The sequence below is a fragment of the Notolabrus celidotus genome, chromosome 18 (assembly GCF_009762535.1).
Source record: "Notolabrus celidotus isolate fNotCel1 chromosome 18, fNotCel1.pri, whole genome shotgun sequence".
NCBI classification, from domain to species: domain Eukaryota; kingdom Metazoa; phylum Chordata; class Actinopteri; order Labriformes; family Labridae; genus Notolabrus; species Notolabrus celidotus.
In genome coordinates this window covers 23,137,060-23,159,523 of record NC_048289.1, presented here as the reverse complement: position 1 = coordinate 23,159,523, position 22,464 = coordinate 23,137,060, and the positions used below count along the sequence as shown (strand labels likewise).

The 22,464-nt window shown below is 38.7% G+C and overlaps 1 protein-coding gene across 4 annotated transcripts; it reads right to left on the bottom strand.

The window, feature by feature from the left end:
- Window positions 1-408: 408 nt before the first annotated feature.
- Window positions 409-19,751, bottom strand: fbxo11b (F-box protein 11b). 4 transcript variants are annotated; one of them, XM_034707990.1, is made up of 22 exons: window positions 19,379-19,751; window positions 15,586-15,749; window positions 15,289-15,370; window positions 14,923-15,067; window positions 14,704-14,833; window positions 11,989-12,072; window positions 11,719-11,851; window positions 11,463-11,569; window positions 8,786-8,897; window positions 6,684-6,790; window positions 6,454-6,591; window positions 6,139-6,356; window positions 5,831-6,011; window positions 5,580-5,702; window positions 3,547-3,632; window positions 3,351-3,427; window positions 3,122-3,265; window positions 2,622-2,732; window positions 2,422-2,529; window positions 2,218-2,326; window positions 2,030-2,128; window positions 409-1,873 (listed from the first exon to the last, which is right to left on the bottom strand). In XM_034707990.1, exons 1-22 carry the CDS (start codon window positions 19,464-19,466, stop codon window positions 1,744-1,746), a joined length of 2,676 nt encoding a protein of 891 aa, XP_034563881.1. In that variant the 5' UTR covers window positions 19,467-19,751; the 3' UTR covers window positions 409-1,743. The 4 variants fall into 4 exon arrangements, with proteins under 4 accessions (XP_034563881.1, XP_034563884.1, XP_034563883.1 ...); XM_034707993.1 differs by having other exon boundaries at window positions 14,923-15,064; window positions 15,310-15,370; window positions 19,379-19,725; XM_034707992.1 differs by having other exon boundaries at window positions 1,169-1,873; window positions 15,310-15,370; window positions 19,379-19,750.
- Between the last annotated feature and the right edge of the window lie 2,713 nt (window positions 19,752-22,464).

Genomic DNA, 22,464 nt, shown 5'->3' with positions numbered 1-22,464 from the left:
GAAACTTAGTTGTATGCAACCTTAAACTGTTCTGATAAATTAACTAGCATTTCTGCTCTTCCCTAAACTCTTTCTTTCATCCTCTAAGTTGTCCAGGTAAGATTCCTTTGAGTTTCCTTTTGGGGATGTCTGACATTATCAAGCCTTATCGGAGTCAATGTTTCATCAAGTTTTCATTTATCTGGGACCACTAAAAGAATCCAGAAATATCCTCAGAGACAGTTTTAGCCTTTAACCATGAACACCAGCTTTTCCACTTCTCAATAACAGTTTCTGTAAAACAAGATCCATCATGTCTTGAGTAAAACACTCATCTTCTGCAGTATAACATCTCAATAGCTTCTTCAGCCGAATCCGAAACAAAGCACATATGGGGAGTTTTAAAATGTGAATTCAAAAACAGACACATCTGATCTAATAAAGTTTTATTTTCTTAGAAATGGCCAGTTTCCTGTTTTCTTTTTTTGTCTTTCTAAGAAAGTATACCCCTTTTTGAATTCCAACTAGCATCTACATAATGGTTATTGAATACTTCACAATATATTAAGTCTAGATGTTATGGTACATGCATACGATTCAGGCTGCATGAGGAGCCACAGTCACCACGATACACGGGGGGAGAGGAAGAAGAGGAGGAGGGGGAGGACGAAGGGGGCAGGGGGGCTGCAGAGTGACTCTTAGGTTCCAGTTCAAAAGGAGCTCTGGCGCCTCCTATAGGAAACCCTCTCCACAAAACACTGACTGCATCAACTTATAAACATATACACACATACACGCAACTTTCACTGTACACAACACACACATTTACACTCACACACACACACACACACACACACACCTTTATACACCTGTGGAGCCCCTCCACCTGCTCTGTAAGCTAATATACTGGAGAGGGTTTTAGTGTTTAAACGAGATTCTCTTTCACAGAAAGAACTTCACCACTGGGACGTCTGAGTGTCTGCAGTTTGACGGGTGTTGGAGAGGGAGGGGGGACGCTAACCAAAGAAAATAATAATAATTATAATAATAATAATAATATATAATAAAATAAAAGACATTCAAATACAGTCAGCTTTTTGCTTGAAAATACAAAACTACATGAGAAAGCATTGAAATAAAATCCATTGATCTGAACATATTTTTTTAAAAAAGCCCAAGTGCTCCATCACACACACAATCTTGCTCTTTATCCACACACAACAGAGCAACATCCGTCCATCTGTTGCCTAGTTACAACTGACTGGACAGCCAATGGGGGATGGCAGCTGCGAGGAAGCAGGAAGTCTCTTTGACGGCAGTTCATGTGAAGAAGAAGAAAAAAAGAAGCGGGCCAAGGAGTGACACAGGGGGAACTTTTTTAACGCTTCCGTCAACAGCCCTTCTCTTTTATCGTCTTTGTCTTCAGACTGCAATAAGAAATACTCGAGTGAGGAATCTCTTGTGGCCGTTCTGTCTCTCAGCTCCACGGCTCCATCTAGTGGTGTCTGCCCACGCTGCAGCGTCAGGAAGCTGCTTCCTCTGCAGCCTCGCTCACCTTGAGCCCGTCTGAGAGCGCCGCAGTCGCAGAGTCTCTCTGGGTCCTTATGGCTGCATGTGGATGTGTGTATGTAACCATGTGAGTGTGTGTTTGTGTGCATGTGGGTGTGTGCGTGGGTGTGCGTGTGTATGAGTGTGTGTGTGTGGCTGTGTGCAATGTAATGTGTTTGTATGCTTAAGTGAGAGGGTGTAACCAGACCGGACTCTTCAGTTGTGTTGCAGCGTGTTGGACTCGATGGGCGGTGCTGAGTCGTACAGAGTGTCCGTGTCGTGTGTGGGCTCTCCGGCCAGCGTGCACGGGTTGGACAACGTTCCAGCTCCACAGTCACAGAAAAACCTGGTGGGGTGAGATATCAGAGGTTACAACAGGAGTAGTTTGTGTGCTTTGTTTGCAAATAGAAAGTTTGAGACAGAACATTGTAATCCTCTCACTGATTTCTAAAAGTCAAAAAACAAGTTCCCCTTTTTCTTCTCAAACAAGAAAGAATCTCACCGATCGTGCCGTATAAACTCTACATCGTGTCCCTGGTGGCATTTTTTGATGCAGTTTACACAGATGGCATTCCTATCTGTTGTGTTGCAGGTGTGACATCTGAAGAGAGAGGAAAAAGACAGATTAATTTACATCAAGCAAAGAGACGAATGTGAAATTGCTTCTGTTCACATGGATGAAATGCTCACCTGTAGAAGTCGTGCATTGGGTAACTAGTGTAGCTGGAGATCTTGTACAGACACTGTCCTCTGCTCACCGCCTTCTCAATCGCATCCTGATTGTTCAGAATCTTATTATCTAAAAGAGAAGTGAACCGGGGGGGGGGGGGGTGAGGTTAGAGAGAACATAGAGCCTGAGACTTAAGAGAAATAAATCATTAAGCAGACGTTCACCTTTCATGGTGACGTTAACCCCGGAGGCGAGAAACAAGCCTCCAAAGCGATTGTTGAAGATCTGGTTTCCCTCCAGCGTGGCCGTGGCGTGGTTTGTGATTTCAATACCTGGAGAAGAGAAGAGAAAAGTTTATCCATTAGCGTGAAAAAATAACTTGTAGGAGCTCGAAGGGAATTGATTTGGAGAACAAAAGTCTCACCAGCAGCGAAGCCGTCAAAGATGCGGTTCTTGCGGAGGATCGGATGACTGTTGGTGCTGATCAGCACGCCAGCCTGAGCGTTCCTGAAGATGTCGTTCTCTTCCAGGAGACCTACAAAGACAAAAGGTTTTATAGATGAAACTGAAAGAAGATGAAGGGACACCAGAGTTCAATCACAATGGAAAAACAGCTAGTTACTGCATGTTTCATACTTCTGCATTATATCTACTGTAGCACCTTTAGTCCCTGAAAAATTAAGGTCTATAGAATCTCTAAGCTCCTCTCCTCTGCTGTTCACGGCTGCTTTTTCTTGAATTACTTTCATACATTTAATCTGATAACTTTTTCAGTAACATGTCATTGAATTTCAGCTTTTACTCTCACATTTCCACCAATGTCTTTTTATATTTTAGGCTGTTTTCTCTTCTCTTGAATGTGTCACGGTCTGTTTTTTTTTTCTGTTCCTCGTTTCAAAAACATCACAGATTGAGTTCAAGTACCTCTGCCTCCATTGAAGATGCAGATGCCTCCATCTCTGCCGTCATGGATCTTATTTCTCCTCAGAGTGGGGTTGCTGTCCGTCTTGATCCACACCCCGGCCATGGCGTTATCAAAGATCTCATTGTCCTCGATGAAGCCCAGACCTGTTAAGAAGCAGCATCGAGTTAAGTGGACAGCTCCACATCCTCTACCAGCGAGAAACTGGCCAGTAAAAAGGTGAACACACACCTGAGTTGTAGACTAAAATCCCTCCGTTCTGGCCTCCCCAGATCTTGTTGCGCCGGATCTTTGGATTGCTTCCCGTTCTGTTGAAAATCAATGACATTAAGAAAAAAGGAGAGTCAGCGATGTGAGCAGGTTTTATGCATGAAAATCTGCTTTAGAGTTCTGGGTAGTTCAAGGCTGGAAAGGAGGGAGTCTTTACCTTATTTGCACACCGGAGTACATGTGATTGTAGATGTCATTGTCTTCCAACACACCGTGCCCGTTGTCATAGAAATACACACCAACCTGAAAAAGAGAGAGGCATAATGTGAGGAAAGATGTTTTAATTACAGATGTGGCAGAAAATACATAAAAAAGGTCTCGCTTTTATTTGAGTTCAAATGTTCTCTTTTATGTACAGGTTCTGGACAGAATCATGAGGCTGGGTTTTTTACAGGAACTCTTAAAATATATTGTTTTACAAACTCATTCCAGTGCAATCCACCATCTGCTCAGCTGAGGTGCTCTGGGAACAGTGGTTCCCAAAGTGAGGGTCAAAATGCCTTCCTGAAGCATAAACTCTTTAAAATGGTATATTTCATTCATAATTAGGAAATATAAACAAAAACAGTGGTTGAATTTTAAATGAAACCATGCAAATAAAATATGTTTAATCTGTTTTCCACTTTTCTTTGTTGCCACAAAACCTCTGAGCTGACTAAGACAGCTGAACAACAGCGTCAATTGCAGCAGGTTGATTTACAGCAGCACAGGAAACACAGCAACATGTGCACACAGGTAGTCTTATTTTCTACCTGTCTGTTTTTGGATTTTTCTATTAGTGTGTATTCCCCCAGCAGTGAGGATCATTTAACCCTCTTGAGATTGGTGGGGGCTGATGGTCTCTGGCACATCTATTTTGGAGGGTCGCTGGGCTGAGAAGTTTGAGAACCCCTGCTTTATATCATAGGCTGAGAGTTTTGTTAACTATGGAATCCAATGCACTCTGCTGGACAAACTAAGTCATGACACCATTCCTAAAGCATTATTGTAATTATTTTTATTATATTATTCTTATTACTATACTTTATATTTTAATACATAAAATTATTATTATTACATTTCTACTAATATTAATAGTAATATTACAATTCATAATATTAATATTATTTGACCATATTGTATTTGTATTATTAATTTTAATATATTTGAATCATATTGTAAAATAAATGTTTTTATTATCATATGATGTTTTTTATTATTATTATTTTAGTTAATTGAATTATATTATTATACTGCTATGTTATCATTATTATTTATATTGTATTACTATTATCATTATTACCATTTTGTTTATTTATTCAACTTATATACATACAACATATTTTTTTACTTAAAATAAAATGCATTTACATCTTTTCTAGTCCAAGAATAATGGATATCTAACTATAATTAACACTAACTTCTCAACACCTCACGTACAGCTATGAAACCATAACCACAGTCCTCATAAACTGAGACTTCAAGCTAGAAATGTTTAGCTTGATCAGCTTTTAAATGTTTTATAGATTTTTCAGAGCAGTTCTAAAATGTTGTTTTTCTGTTGGTTTATCTCACAACATTGAAAAATGGATTATTTCCTCCTGCAGTCCTCAGGGTTTTGTTAAGGTTATTGGAACGTAATACAATTTGGGAGAGATAGAGTAATCACAAACATGTCGGGGAGAGGCAAAGAGAGAATCACAGGATCCTTGATTCATCACCTCCACAAAAACTGTCTTTAAGAGCGTTACTCAGTGAATCAGAGTTTTAAAAGAGGCAAACAAAAAAGCTGAATCTTTGTGTAACAGATATATTTTACTGCATCAATCCCCTGCTGATTAGTAGGGGCTCTGGAAACAAACAGCACTCTGATTTGTGCTTGTAAAAGAGCCGTTGCAAAGTACCACACATGTTCATCTCAGTTTACTTTGCATGAAAATCTACCCCAACGAGTTTGAAAGAGCAAACTTAGCTTCCCCCTTCAATTTACCACATTATTTTCCTGAGTGTTGCTCTGAGCAGATAAACTCTACTGTAATCTCTTCAATCAGGATGTTATGAAGGCTTTTAAACACTGTTTATCACTTCAGGGCAGCTGCTTCTAAAAACATGTCTTTACAATATCACAGTGAAGAGTTGAAGAAAGTAACTAAAAATCACAAAATGTCATCAGTCCTGGGAGATACAGGAGAGTATTTATGTGACTTTTACCTGTTTGCCGCTGTGGATGCGGTTCTTGCGGAGGACAGGAGTGCTGCCTGTGGTCACCCAGACTCCAGCCAGCGTGTTGCTGTAAACCTCGTTCTCCTCGATCACCCCCTGACCTTTCTCATGCTGAGGGTGAAAAAGAGAGATCAGGCTGCAGAAACGGTCTGACACACTGACTTTAACTTCTTATTAAAGCTGAGAAATAACTGCTACTCTTTTTTTTAATCTGTGTATTAAATGAGGCCGGTATTTACCACGTAGATGCCCCCATGCTGGCCATCGTGGATTTTGTTGTGCCGGACAATGGGGCAGCTGTTGGTTCGGATTTGGATTCCCGCCAAGGCGTTTCCATAGATATCGTTACTCTCTATCAAACCTCGCCCATCTCCAAATATGTACACCCCTCCTTGGTTACCGTTGAATATAGCGTTTCCCCTGAAGCAGAAAGAATAACAGTCACAATCATCTTTGGGGCTCTTGAGATTTCATTAAGCAACCAACCGGTCAGATCTTCATCTACCGGATTACTAAACACATGTTCTGGTGTGAAGAGTGTCCTCACCGTATCGTGGGGTCACTGTTGGACGTGATCCACACTCCAGCAAAGTTATTGGCATAGATTTTGTTCTCTATAAACTGCCCTCTGCCCTTCTCGTGGACGTAGATGCCGCCTGTTTGCCCGTGATGGATCTCGCAGCGCACCACCGTGGGGTTGGCGTAGGCCTTCACCTCGAAGCCTGCTATACGATTTCTGTGGATGTTACAGTTTTCAAAGTAACCCTGAAACACAGAGAGGAGGAAGAAGAAGAGTTCAGATGTGTCTGTGCCGTCTCTTTAAGTTAAACTGGGAAGTGTGCACAGCTGATGAGGTGTTTACCATGCCGTGATCGAAGGTGAACACGCCCACATCTCGTCCGTGGTGGATGTGGTTACGTCTAATGATGGGATTGCCGTGGTTTTTCACCCAAATTCCTGCTAGTGCATTGTTGCTGATTTCATTGTCTTCATAAATGCCCTGAAAAAATAGAAAGAGCAGAAATGAAATAAGAAATCCTGTCTGAACATGTTTTTCTGCATGTTTGCAAATCATGAGAGGTTGATTTTTACCTGTGCGTGGTCTGTGATGTACAGTCCTACGTTCTCACAGTCACTGATGTTGCAGTGTTTGATGGTTGGGCACGCGCCCTGGCCACTCACACACACTGCTGAACCCACTGTGCACAAGACAGAAAAACAAAACGTCACACCAAAGAAGGGTTCAAGAAACCACCACTTCAATTTGCCAAAAAAAACCCAAACAATTTTCAAAAAAGATCAACCTGATTAGATAGAAACAGGAAAGTTCAGTAACTTTATGAAGGCTGATGTCATTCAGTCCATTTTTTGCTGATGACACACATCAGACTAGTGGTTCAACTGCTGCTTAGCATGTTATTTGTAGATACAATCAAGAAGCCTTAATGAAGCAAACACACATCACATGTCTAAATAAACATTAGCGATGCCAATCAAAGAATCCTGTAGCAATCATTGTCTAACGATGATTGGTAATATGTCCTCAAGACTAAGCGTCAACTTTTCTGCAGTTATGCACAATGTTGAATTTTTGCAGATAATTCCTTGCTTTCTGCAGTTATCGTTATTAACACCTTCTTTTTTCTTTGTAAAGAATATCAAGTCTCTCCTGTACTAGACTTTATCTTTTAGTCTTAGTCTGTCTGTTTCCACTATTCAGGTTACTTCCATGTGGCTGACATGCTGAAGCGCTTTGGTTGTGGTGCTTGGGCTTCCATTGCATGCACTTAACTAACGCATCACACTATTGGCCGAACATATCAGCAGAAACGTTCCTATCTGCAGACACCTATTATCAACTTTTTAAGCTATTATCTGCAAATATTGAATTTATACAGACAATATTTTGCATCACTACAGTGTAGCCAGCGGTAAGCTATAAACGACTTGACTTCCTTTTCCGTGCAGCAGGGTAAATGCTGTCATTAAATCCCCCGTCGGTTGCGCCTACACATCTAAATCAAGTGGGTCTTCAGTAGTTACACAGAGGCTGCACTCTGGCTTACTTCAGTTGTATGAACCCCAAAACCCCATAACTAATTTCCTGTGATTTACTCACAACTAACAGCTGTACAGTTTGCCAAAATTACATCATTATGCAGATTTGTAAAAAGTAAAATTACAAATGTCGACAGGTCTGTCCTCTAGAGGAGAAATAACCAACTTTCTGATGTAGAATCTGTCTGCACTGAGTCCAGTGCTGCTAACACATGTAGGGTGAAGAAGCGGCTTTATAATAAATATGTAATTCTAGTTGATATACTCAAACTAATTAGAGACAGGCAGGTTTTCAGTGGTACGCTTTCTGTTTGCATCTTCCATTCAGACTGAGCAATGAACAGGATTTATAGCTTCATCTTTGGCAAGTCAGCATACTGCCTGCAAAGTAGCTACATTTAAAAAGCGGTTGCAAGCTGTATTAGTGACGTCATGTCATCCACTCATTCAGGTCCATGTTATTTGCATCCCTCACATTAATCCCATTCTCTAACAATGCGTCTTTAACTCCTGCAACAACTGCATCGCTGGTAGAATAAACACATCATGCGTCCTTACACGTATGATTGCATGATGCTAAAAGCGGTGTGACATTTAATACAACACATCCTCTATCAGACAACAAATATGAGAAACTGTGTCACATGACCCAGGTTAACAGAAACCAGGTGTTCATATGTTTTATTCAGTGGAAATCTGGAAAAGATTACTGCAAAACCAACAGCCTAATTCTTGTTCTCCAAACTGTCGTTATCAAAGTTTTCCCACAAAAGATAAACACTGCTGCAGGGTCTTTTGGTTTCCAGCCCAAGACCCAAATTATAAATTGAGTCCCTTATCCTGGGACATAATGAACACAGATTAATGATTAAATCATTAACCACAATTAAGGAAGCTGTCCCCTTTCCAACAATAGAAACCAGAGCTCCTGTTGAACAGGCGGTGGGGGGGACGGGGGGGGACGAACACCTGACAGTGTCGTGAAAGTAATGCAGGAGGCCTGAGGTGCATGCTGCTTTAGTGATGTTGCTTGAGTCAGATAGATGCAAATTCAACCTATGTATTTTTTCAGAGCTGCAAAGACACAAGTGGTCAATGCACGTGTGTGTGTGTGTGTGTGCGTGCGTGTGCCTTACCTGTGCATGTGGAGCGGATGATGCAGTGGTCGATGTTGGGGCTGCAGTTGACAGTGATCTCCAGACAGTGGTGGGCGTTGTGGTGCTGCGCCGACTTATCATCAGGATTAAACTGAGGAGAGAGGAGCAGAAGAGGTCAGACATTAGCCACACTCACTGACAACACATCAAGCTTCTCTCCACCCACCACATCACCACCGGCTCTGCTTACTGGAGGCGTTACAGTCACTTTAACGTTCGTCTAAAAGTAGGTCGTATCCCTGGAACAGTGATATCTTAACTCCACTATGGCGACGTATCCCTGCCAAACCTCGCGAGAATAAATGAGATTTGCTGATCACAACACTCACAGTTAATATCAAAGATAAAATGATGCCGGTTTATGACACCTCCGGTCACGAGATGGGGTCGTACATGTATGTTACTTTTTAAAGATTCATATCTGGGCTTTTATGCCTTCAAAAGCACAGCTTGAGAGAGTGAATTGGAGAGAGTGAGACAGGAATGCAGCAAGAGTAGAGGCCAGGATTAGAACCTGTGACCAATGCATCAAGGACTGCAGCCTCTGTATACAGAGTGCAGGCCTGCTCTACTGACTGGACTACACCAGGGCCTCAGTGTTACATTTTCCAGGTGCTCTGAACTCAGAACAGACTGAAAACCTTTCAATATTTGGATCAAGTGACTCATGGTAAAACGTCCCTGCTGTTTAACTCTACTTTAACAATCTGTGTATGAATTATGATGTGTTGTTTGTTTTCAGTGACATTGAGGTGAAACAGTCTTTTAATAAACCACATAGTTCCACAGCCGGCAGTCTTTATAACAGATTAGATATTTATCTCTTTAAGTTTTACAGATTTGGGGCGTTGGTGGCCTAGCGGTCTAAGTGCCCCACATACAGAGGCTATAGTCCTCGTCATAGAGGTCGCTGGCCGGCCGTCATCATTTCCTGCATGTCTTCCCCCACTCTCTACCGTCTCTCTTCAGGTGTCTTATCTAATAAAAGGCCAAAAGTCCTTTCTGATCAGTTATCGTCACGGATCTGAAACTGAACATTCATCATGAAGCTGTAGCAATGTCAGACAGTAGAAGGAGATCAGCCTTATTTAGTCAATGTTTTCAGCAGATCACAAAAAGAGAAAACACAGAAATTAAGTGATAAAAATATATCTAAAAAAAAAAATGGGGAAAATAAAGGGTTAAAAAGGGACATTATGGATTCCGCTTATTTAGGAGTTATTCAAATTACAGAAATATGGGGCACTGTTGGCCTAGCGGTCTAAGCACATGCCCCATACACAGAGGCTATAGCCCTCTTTGCAGAGGTCGCAGGTTCGATTGCAGCCATGATCATTTACTGCATGTCTTCCCCCACTCTCTACTCCCCATATTTCCTGTCTCTCTTCAGCTGTCCTGTCCATTAAAGACAAAAATGACCCCCCTCCCAAAAAAAATACACTGCCGGTCCAAAGTATGGACACACCTTCTCATTCAACAGTTTTTATATATCTTAATTATTTTCGACATTGTAGATTAATACTGAAGACATCAAAACTATGAAATAATCTGGATTACAGCAGTAGTCAAATAGGACTATCCATTGTGTACTAACCCTACCTCTGAACAACACAACTGATGGTCTCAAGCACATTAAGAAGGCAAGTCATTCTACAAATGAACTCTTGACAAGGCTCATATTAATTAGAAACCATTCCAGGAGACCACTTCATGAAGCAGACTGAGAGAATACCAAGAGTGTGCAAATCTGTCATGAAGGAAAAAGGGGGCTACTTTACAGAATCTAAAATATAAAACATGTTCTGCTTTGTTTAACACCTTTTGGTGAATTAAATAATTCCATATATGTTCTTTCATAGTTTTGATGTCTTCAGTATTAATCTGCAGTGTTCCAAATAATTCAAATACAAACCCTTGAATGAGAAGGTGTTTCATAACTTTTGACTGGTAGTGTATATAAATGACAAATGTAGAAGAGGCTTTACTCCTCTAAGCAGGCAGCCTGGGTTTGATTCCCTATGCCACACGTCATTCCCTGCTCTCTCGCTCTCAGTTTCCTTACTCTATCTGCGGTCTTATCATCTCAATAATGGCATGAAAACACAAAAATAAACTTTAAAAAAAAGTGACAATACACATAATAATAGTGACTATAAATTACCATACAGACTAAGTGCAACTTTTCCCTCATAGATGGATTCTTTGGGTTATTTGTTGCATATAAAACTTAACTTTCAACTAACACAACTACCTTTTTACAGTTCAGCACAGCATCTCTTACAGCCGTCTCTCAGCCTGTAATTTGATCCGCTAATGAACCATGAGAAAAAATTCACTTTTAATTCTATAATTCATTCATAATCATCCGAGTAGCTGATAAATAATCATTAGTTGTCGCCCTATTTTAAGTCTACGATGACAACTGTTCCGGTTGCCCCTGCAGTTCGTCAGTTTTGTTAGCAGAAGCCTCGTTAAAACGCCCATGCTCGATATCTGACTCATTTGTGATTCTTGCTTACTTACAGCATGTTCTCTTAAAAGCCACACAGAGCTGATAGTGATACAAGTGTCACTCTAAATACAGTGTTTCCGTTTAACAGCCTCACTTGTTTGAAAACAAATGAATAAAAAAGGATGATTTGAAATCCGTGTTTACCTTGATGGTCATGTAGCCCACATAGGTGTCATCAGCACCCTCCATGAAGACGAACGTTGAGTCTCGAGTGTTCTCTATCACCACTTTGTCTGCTACTTTCCCTGGAGCTGAGGAGAAAGTGCTCATTAACACCCTCAAACATGCAGCCAGGAGCACAGCTGAGAGGGGGTCCTGTCTGAGATGAGGTATTGATTGCATGCAGCACGAGCATCATGACAATGTCTTGAGTACTTTTCAGTGGAGGAGGCGTGCTTACCTGCGCCGATCATGGTGATGGGAGACTCTATATAAATCCACTCGTCTGTATAGATGCCGGAGTGGACAAAGATAAGACCCTCAAAGTGGGCCTCTTGTACCCCGCCCAGCGCATCCTCGATGGTGTCATAATACTGCAGGAGACAGACACAAAGACTCTGAGGCAGAATGTACACACACATCATGACTTCATAAGAAACTATGGAACAGGAAGGAGGTGTTCACGGTACTAAAATAAACCTTGCAGGTTTCTTTTTTAGCTCTAACTCACCAGCATGTTCTCTCTGCCTTTGTATCTGCCGGGGTTACTGTAGAAATGCTCCGCGAAGCCGGGTTTGACGTGAGCACCTTTGTACTGCAACATACAAAACAACAAGGATTAAAAAAAAACTTGGCTATTATGCTAACTTCTTCAAACAGAACGAAGAAGAAGAAGAAGAAAGTTCATCCTTCCATCCTCCAAAGATGATTCAAATCTTCAAGCTTCTGAAATCTGAAACATTCATCACAGTGTCATGAAAGTGACATATTCCTCCACTTGTTCTTGCAGAAGCTCTTTGTTTATTTAGTTTCCTTACTAAATGCAGAGGTTAGATTTGACTGTTATGATCATCGTCATAGGATCTCAGGCAAACTACATCAGTATCTTCTTATAAATCACATCTGGAAATCTTTATCAAAAGACCTTCTTGGAATATTATGTTTTATCCATGATACTATATTTATTTTAAATGTACTTTTATATATTGGTTTTCTTTAATTCACTTGTTGTTTTTAATTGTTTTACTGTTTTAAATGTTTCCTTTTATTCCTTTACTCAGCTGCTGCTTTAAGTTGTTCTTCTTTAATTCCATATGTCTTGTTGGTTCAATACGTCTCCCCATCCTGCTCTGTTTACTATTGTTGTTTGTTTTTACGATATAAAGCAATTTGTAATGTCTGTTTTGATAAGTGCTATATACATAAACTTAATCACAATAATAATAATGCAATTATTATTTTTTATCTTATTTATATTTTTATAATAGTTAGAATAATAAAATAGTAACAATATAATGACAAAATAAGAATAATGCCATTATTTGTTTTTACTATTATTATTGTTAATATTATTATTTCTCATTTTTTTAATAGTAACAGTAATAATAATAAAAAATAATAATGTTGTTGTTTTTTTACTATTATTATTTTTGCATATGAGCAGTAACTTACTGTTCAAGTTGCATGTGAAATTTGAAAAACTGTTGTTAACCTAAAAGCTTTTTATGTCCCTTTCTTTATTCATTATTCACCTACATCCATTGAAACATATTAATTCCACTTCTCAGGATATAATGGTATATGCGTATACATGAGAGAGCCAACTGTAACATTATGTGTAGTGTGTAATGACTACTTGTGTTATTTACATTATTTTGTGTTGCACCATTATGGCAATCATGAGTATATGTATCCGTTGGCCTCAGCCTGTGTTTCAATGGAATCAATTAATCTAATTCAAAATGGAAAAAAGGATAGCACTAGATAAGTAATCAGTCTTTAAAGTGAGTGTGCTCTGATAACTAATTGTTTTGCTTGCCTATATGTTTTTACTTAATTTCTTGTATTTGTCTTTCAAGATGTTTGAAATGAATAAACATAAAATAAATTAATGGGCAAAAGGGAGGAGAAGAATATCTGCAGGTTCATGTTTTCTCTTGTTTTTCCCCCCCCCATTGATTTAGTCCTAATGGAGTGGCTGCATGTACTATTACTGCCAATGTTTACATGATTACGTAAACCAACAATCTTCATGAAAAATATTAAAAATTGGTCACAAGAAGAGCATGTGGCTGTTTCTTTGACTTGCTTGAATGTTAAATTAACATTTCTTACGTAGCGTAAATTGAATGTTGTGCAAAAGGTCGCTCTAATAAGTGACTGATAAGCAGATACATGTCCATCTGCAGTCAATAGCAATTAAAAGAGTGGAAACTTGGAGAGTGTGTCAGCTTGGAATTCATTCACCGACTGCAGTGTTTTAGAATCACCTAAGATTCAGTTTCATTGAGGTCTCATGTGTAGCATCCAGTAAACCATCACCTCTTTTACAAATGTGCTTCGCAAAAAGGAGGCTTTTAAAGTAACGGTCAGTGTGCATGAAGTTTTGATTGTGAGCTTCAACAAATTTACAGCTCACTATGTCCCTTTGTTGCAGGTTAGACATGTTCATGACACACACAAAGCAATGCATATGCAGCAGAGGTTTGGTTGCTTCCCTGTTAAAAATCGGTGGAACATTTCACAAAGATTTAACACTGATTACAGCATTCACATGACGCTCGCACTAACAAGTCGGACTAAATTGCAATTTGCGTAGCAGTTACTAATGTTTGAAATGAACTACACATTAAGATAAATACACAGGTCTGTCTCCAATCAGCCCGAGGATCTTAAGACAATGTTAAGTCCACAATAAACACTGTGTTGTTGATGTGATTACATAATGAGATTAACACCCAACAAGGAATACTACACTACACTACACTACATGATGTTATTGAGTCAGCCTTACAATAACATTGTGAACGCATGTAAACAAAACAAAGGGATGTGTCTGAAAGCATTCTCTGAGGGGACTAACTTCTGAGGAATATCATACATGAGGTTTAAAACAGTTCTGAGGGTTAGTTTTACTTGAAAATGGTACGATCACCGTTTCAAGAAATTGCAGTCGTTTCAAGAAAAAAAAAAAAGGGATCAACGACAAAGTTATTTGACTTCGGCTTTTTCTTTTAACTGTTAATGTTTCCTGAGTGATTTGTGGCCAAGTCCCCCCTGTGCATTTTAGGAAAGGTCACATCTAAACATCTAGAAATTGGGGTTTTTCTAATGGTTTGTGTATCGAGTTAATCAACATTATTCCCCACAGGTAAGATTCCCTGATTGAAGTGAGCGACATAGATGTTGGGGAAAAGAGACACACTATTGATAAGGACAGACTTACCAGCTGTTGGAAGCTCTCCTTCCAGGGGTTCGGGTGTTCATGCTCCTCAGGACTGACCTGGTAGAACCGGCCGGGCTCAGGGTGCATCATGGGACGTGTGTACTCAAATACCTCCATATATAGACGCTTCCTACAATAAACATACCATGCGATATTAGTTGTCGTCTCTGTCAAATGTATTAAAAATCAGGATGTCTTTATGTCTTCAGCAGCACTGACCATAGGATGGGGTCGTTAGCTAGCTGGCTGAATCTCTTGCACACACAGGCTGCCTGACAGAGATCCTGTTCCAGTAAGTAGGAGAAGATCTTCAAAACAACCTCGTCTGGAAGCTTCTGCTGCAGATACTGCTCTGCTGGGGCTGCTACAAAAAAAAAAAAACACACACACAGATACACACATACGCTCAGAATTCAAGTTTAGAGAAATAGCGTTGTCCTCTGAGCACGGTAAACTGTGGAGTCATGCTATTTAATGGGTCTGCAAAGTAACAAGATCTACCGGCACACGCTGAAAAATCAATGAAGACTTAAAAAAAAAAAAAGCCAACACTCTTTGTCACAGTTGCAGAGATTTGACACACACCTGGCAGGTCGTGGCTCTTACCGGACACTCGTGCCCGCTTGGCTCGATGGCCGAAGGCTTCTGTTGATGAAGTGGAAGCTCCCTGAAAAGACAGAGGACATAAGATATTAGCTGCATGCCAAGATTACAGCACTTGGTAAGCAACTGTGAGAATTAGTGCTGTGTCACAAAATCATCATCCTATTACAGAAGAACACAATTCATCAGCAGTTCTCCCTCTCTCTGTCTCTCTCTCACTGAGAACGTAACTCTGCAGCCATGCACTGAAAAGAAGTGTTTCAAATGTTGCAGTCTAACCTCCATTGGGCCCTTGCTGGGGCAGGCAGAGGCGGTGGCTGAGGCAGCGGCGGTTCTCTTGGGAAGCAGGGTCTTGCGTCGAAGCTGGTAGGGACTGTTCTGAGCTCCTGGACCGGACTCCTCAATAGCCATCTCTGCTGCAGCTGCTGCAGGAGCCTCCTCATCTGGAGAGAAAGACACATACTTGCGTTACATCTTTGTTCTCACACTGTAACGTTTGCTTGAATGCACAGAGCTGCAAGGAAACACAAATCTGAGTGTATCTGTGTTTTATATCTCTTTATTATAACCAACACATGTGCAGTAATTGCATCAAACATGGGCACTTCTTATTATAACTGACAGGATGATGGTTATTCAGCTCACATGTCGGTGTCATGGTGCACGGGTTATAAGACCAGCTGAGAATATTAAACGTATGGCTTCATTTCCATAATTTTATTTTAACTGCCTTTATTTATATCTATATTCTCATTGCTTTGGCTTTTAACAGCTTCTATCTATATATTTGTATCTCTCTTTGTGGATTCCCTCTCTTTTTACTGCCTTCATCTCTTTTTATTGCTTTATTTCTTCCTGTTTCGTTTATTTTCTTTTACTCGTTTTTATTGCTTTCATCCTTTTTTTTGCTGATGCGTTTAAAATTCTTACATTTTTGGTCCCATCGACAATCGACAATGCCATCAAACTACCTTCTATATCGAGCTGTGTTATGGTTCTTTTACTATTCAGTTCTAATGTTGCCATTTGGGTTCTTTTGTGAAGCTGGTCTTTATTTTTTAGGTGTTTGGGTTCACTTTAAGGTTCTTTAGCTGCTTCTGCTGTTTTACTGTAAGCTTCTGACATTGTTTGGGTTTTTAATGTCATCTGGGTCCTTATGCGGATGGGGTTCTTTCACGGTTGGGGTTTATTGTAGTTTGGGTTCTTTTGTTGTGAAGGGTTTTCTTTGTCTTTAGGGTTTTTTGTTGTCTGGGTTCTTCTGTCCTTTGTGATCTTTTACAACTAGGTTCTTATCAGGGACGCATGTTATTGATGAAAGCATTAAAAAATGAATAGTCCTATTGGCCTGATGGAACATTTGGACCGAAACAATGACACTTTAAGTGCCTGTGAAAACCTGTCAGCAGGCTCTATTTCAGTCATTCAACAAAGCTACGAAATATAGCAGGGACCACCTCAAGGTAAAGCAGCTTTACCCAAATATAATCGAGTTAATTGCTCTCAATAACATGCTTTTTGGCATGATGCAAGATGAAGGCTTACTTCTCAGATGTAGCCTTACCTGAACTGCAGAGTCACTAAGGGATGCTTCATATAAGCTTCAACGCGGACATAGGACATCAAGTGTAAGCCCAGCGCGGTGGATTGACGACGTGTAATCCACAAAATATTTATTTTGTATTTCATGGCCGAATATAATGAAAAACAGGGTGTATTGGTATTGCAATTGGCCTATACGAGTTTGAAAATGTTGGCACATCTTAAATCAGCAGAAATAAAATACCATGCACCCTTTATTATATTATTATAATATGTTTTTCTTTTGTCTTATGCTTCCCATGTTTTTCTTTTTGTTATCAAAATGTATTACATTGCAAATCAGCCTTTTTTTAAGGTTATGCAGACCTAGAGAAGGTTGTCACAGCTGTTATCTCATCAGATCTAGATGATTGCATCTCTCTCTTTACCCACCTCAGTCAAAACTCCATCAAACATATCCAACTTGTCCAAAATGCAGTAGTAATTTTTTTAACTCGCTGTAACACTCATATTTTAGCGCAACTTCCTGTACATTTCAGAATTGATTTAAAGATCTTATTGATCTTACTTGTATGGCACTTCAGGGATCTGGACCCTGGCAATATTTCTTATTGTTTAACTTTTACTGTGTTGAGAAGTCATGACTTCACAAAAGGTGACATCTCTCTTAGAGCACCTGTTCTGTGCCAGAGGAAATAAAGCGAGCTCAATCAGTTTCTTAAATCTCTTGTAAAGACACATTTTTATTAAAAAAAGCTTTTATGTAAACCACTTTTTGGGTATTTTTTGTTCCTGATCTTATAATATGTTTCCTGACAGTTGGATATGGATTTCATTTGCATCTCAAACATGATCCATAACTTCCTTTGTACTCATTTCATTTTGAATCATTGTTGGTTCATGGAAAGAACTGTGTTAAGTGTGTTTTTTAAAAAAAAGGTGCTTTAAACAATAAGTTATTTTTGTTGATTTTAAATTTCTGCATTAATTAGGTCACTATTATTATGGCTATTATAGTGGGTAAGGTAGGCAATGTTTGTAGCATTTTCAGTTGTTGTATTCTCTGTTTATAGCATTTTTCTGTTCTTGTGTTTCATGTTTGGAGTAATTTATTATTAGTCCTGGACTGCATTATTATTTTAATCCTTGCTTTATCATATAATTATCTTATTTAATTATCTATTTATTTCTTGTATTCATCTGATCTAGTTAACGCTAACTTATTTTGAACTTTCCTTTCCACTATTATTTTATTTATTTTACTGTATGGATTTTTTTATTTGTAAGTATTTTATTTATAATCATGCCTTTGATAATTGTACCATTGCTGTGGTTTTCGGTCTCTCTGTTATTCAGTGAAGCACTTTGGGCTGCATGTTTTTTTATGTATGAAAGGTTCTATTTAAATAAAGTTGACTTTGTTGCATTTTTCTATTCCTGCGTTTCATATTTATTGCATTTTCAGTTTTTCTAGATTATGTTTGTAGCATTTTCAGTTGTTGTATCTTACATTTGTAGTATATTCAGTTGTTGTATTCTCTGTTGCATTATTCTGTTCCTGTGTTTCATATTTGTTGCACTTTCAGTTTTGTATTTCATGCATATTTTGTATGTTATGTTTGTTTTATATGGACCCCAGGAAGAGTAGCTGCTAATGGGGATCTGAATAAAGGAATAAAGACAAAGGTTAGTGATTGATAATAGCAGATGCACCCCCCCTGCAACCACATTACGTCTTTCACGTCTAGTCATTCCCAACACGTACGTTGCTGTATGCAATTGTCTCTGCTTCATACATGAACAGAACCACACTCATCTTTCTTAGGTGCTGTCAATTAAGTCGATCAGACGTGCGGCTAATGGCTAAATACTGAACTGCGTAGCTGGCAAATCCGCGGTGTAAACAAATCGAGCTACGGCTAGCAGACTCTGAACAAGGAAGGGGGATATGGGTTTAATTTGCGAGCCTTAACCTGACAGTGAATTCATCCAAAATACCCCAGTATCATCTATCACAGTTGATGTATGTGGCCTCTTGTAGTCGGGGCAAGCTAGCTTCTATTACCCCCCATCCGCTGCTAATGTTTTTGTTAACGTTACACCCCAAAAATGGCAGTCCACAGACACGGCAGATTTACACCCTCTGAATCGTTAGTGACAGCTGGGAATGCAACAACCGAGCTAAACACCCCAGACCGCACTCAAGAGCATGTGGAAGTGGATCCCTTTTCCCCTTCAATAAGAGCAATTTATGCTGGCTGTTTTAGCTACATACGCATTAAGGCGAAGACACAACCCCCAACATCCACATAACCCTGGTAAGCTAGCTAGGCGGTGTTAGCTAGCCCCGATCACTCAAGCCAAACAAAGCGCGGCCTGGCCTTCACAGCAGAGCGAGAAGCCTCGGGTTTTCCTGCGTCACCACGTCGTTACTAGGAGTGGAGAACACGGCGCACGAGGATTACGTGCCGACCGTTAACCGCTTGACGCAGCTTCGTGTAACACCCGTTCCCCTCACCGAGGCCTAGCTTACCTCTATCCCCGTTGTTCCGTTCGGGCTGCACCGGGCGCGGCCTCGACACTCGCCTGGGTCTCCTGTTGGCGGCTCTGACGGAGTTCATCTGGGGAGTTGGTTTGTTGGAAAAATAGCCTGCTATCCTCGACCGGCCCCGCTGCTAAATTTAGCCCTCGACCCGAACTACCAACCCCGGAGAGCCTATTTCCTCTGTACACCCAAACAACTGCGATGAAAAACCCGCTGGTATTTGGGGTGTAATCGCTTTTTTTTTCCTCCTCCGTGGTGTTACAGCTCCCCCCGTATCGCTGCTCGGTGCCAGCTCCGTCTCAGTCTGTAGCAGGAGGAGCCATTAACCCACACGGGAAACAATCGCGAGAAAAAAAAGAGCAGAGGGTTCTCTCGACCAATCAGAGAAGGGGTTACATTATCTGATCTTGCAGTGGCCAATCAGGGGAGACGTGTCAGACCATTTGACAAACCTTTCTGCTTGGGTTCGGGATCGGTCAAGCGGTGATTTGATCAATACAGAAGAACACAATCACACAAATTGACTTATACTGTCTGGAATAATTACAATACGGCATCATTTGCAGCATATCTCTTATTGCAGGGGAGCCCTGAGCCGATATGCATTCATTTATTGATATTTTGCTGTTTTCCTGTGATAATGAGATAAAACACTTGGTGTTTTATTGCGGAAGAGGATTAGGGCCACTGGAAAAAATAAATAAAAATTATGGTCACAATTTTTTTTAAATTATTATTATTATGAGAACAAAGTCAGAATTCTGAGTTTAATCTCAAAATTCTGACTTTTTTTCCCAGAAACATGAGATTAAAGTCAGAGTTCTGACTTTTTTCACAAAATTCTGACTTTAATCTCAAAATTCTGACTTTAATCTCATATTTCTGACTTTAATCTCAAGAATTGTGACTTCAATTTCATAATTCTGACTTTTTTTCTCAGAATTCTGAATTTAATCCCACATTTCTGAGTTTGATATCATAATTCTGACTTTAAATGTATTCTATTCATGTTTTTATTATTCTGTTGTGTTCTATAATGTTTAATCCTTTGCGCAGCATCTTTAAGTTTTCAGAAAAGCTCTTTATAAATAAAATGTATTATTACTATTATTATTATTATTATTATTATTATTATTATTATTATTATTATTATTATTATCATTATTATTATTATTATTATTAATCTCAGTATCCTGACTTTAATCTCAGATTTCTGACTTTAATATCAGGATTATGACTTTAATCTCAGAATTCTGACTTTTTTCTCAGAATTCTGACTTTTGTCTCACAATATTAATAATAATAATACAAATTTGACCTCATTTTTTTTTTATTTCTCTGGTGGCCCTAACTTCTTCCGTACACAAATGGACCTATGGAATAATTACAATACAGCATAATTGGCAGCATATATCTCATTGCAGGGGAGCCCTGCGCTGATATGCATCCATAAATAGATTTGTTTGCTGTTTGCAATTGATAATGAGTTAAATCACTTGGTGTTTTATATACATCTTTTAAGACATCTTTTTTCTTTATGTCTGGATTACAAAGCTGTTGTAGGCTTTTCATTACAAATAATGAATGCCCCTATTTCTTTTGACATAGTAAAGCTTGTTTTCTTAATCAATAACAATAACCTCACCAAAACGGACTCATGTGCAATATCTACCCCATATATTTATTAACGTGCAATAATTACTCATCCCTCTCTTCTTGCATGTGCAATACGTTTTTTCTACTCATCTTCTCAGTTCTGTTCTGTACATTGTTTTTTACCTATGCTACAAGTCTGCACGTTTTTCACCGCGTCACTGGTTTTGTAAATATTTGTAAATTCACTTATTTAGTTGTGTATATAAAATATTCTTATTTTAACTTCTTTTTAATTGCTAATAACTTTTTAATAATTGACATATATGCTATTGTTTACTTGATACTTTTTTGTCTACTTTGCTGCTGTAACACTTAAATTTCCCCGTTGTGGGACGAATAAAGGATTATCTTATCTTATCTTATCTTACAATCCTGTGGGCTCTGTTTATTACCAGAAAGCAAGCTTCATTATCCTGAAGGAAAAAAAACTAAAATTCCTTGTTAACTCAAGAACACTGAGTAAAGAGGATATATGGATGCATGTACACTCAGGGCCTCCATATGTTTCATAAATGTGAGTCATATTGACCTAGAATAGCCATCACTATCCCTCAGTAATCTACAGATAGTATGACCTTGATGTGCCTTATTTTCTGCCTTTAGAATTGAGTGTAATTTTTTTTTCAATAAAAAAATAAATAAGAAAAGGAGTGTTTGGATTGACATAGAAATTTGAATGTTAAAGCAGGATATAGATTGAGATGTAACGTAAAGGGCAGAAAAAGATATCTTAGCAAACCAAATAACAGGAAGGAAATTTTAGGGTCATTTTTTTGTGATTAGGCTTACTTGATAAAAATCAAATTATAACCTAAGTCATTATACTGTATTCATTTTATTTATTATTTACACTATATCATGTCTTGTTGACTTTATCAGACTCATTTTGTTATAGTTCTTTTTTTTTAAAACTGCCCTGTGTGGTGACCTTGATTTCTCTAAAAGGTACCTTTAAATAAAATGTATTATTATTATTATTATTGATAATAATAATAATAATAATAATAATAATAATAATAATAATAATAATAATAATAATAATAATAAAATTAGCAAGAAAACTAGAAAATTATGAGAAACTATTTGTAATTTTTTCATTTTTAGTTTTCATATAATACAAGATTATTTTATCAATTAATAATTAAATTGTGAAATTTATCAGTGTATCAATTTAATTTAATTAAATGTAAAAAAAAAAAGGCTACTTCTCGTTAGTTACCATGGTTTACTTTTTAAAGCATATGGATGCAAGATTAAACTATTCATATCTTCTTTGATTGTATTTTTACAAGTCAACATAAGGTGAATGTTGAGTGATTGTGAATGAAGATACTGTACTCATTAGGATAATTAGGAGCATTATATATAATTAGACCACAAGAGGGCATTGTTTGACAATAAACAGTAAAGCTCTGATC

Coding starts and splice junctions, on each gene's coding strand:
- fbxo11b (XM_034707990.1), bottom strand. CDS start 19,466: ATGAACTCCGTCAGAGCCGCCAACAGGAGACCCAGGCGAGTGTCGAGG. Junction 8,898..11,462: donor TGGGCTACATGACCATCAAG/GTAAACACGGAT, acceptor CTCTCTCCTCAG/TTTAATCCTGATGATAAGTC. Junction 3,266..3,350: donor GATTTTAGTCTACAACTCAG/GTGTGTGTTCAC, acceptor GCTTCTTAACAG/GTCTGGGCTTCATCGAGGAC.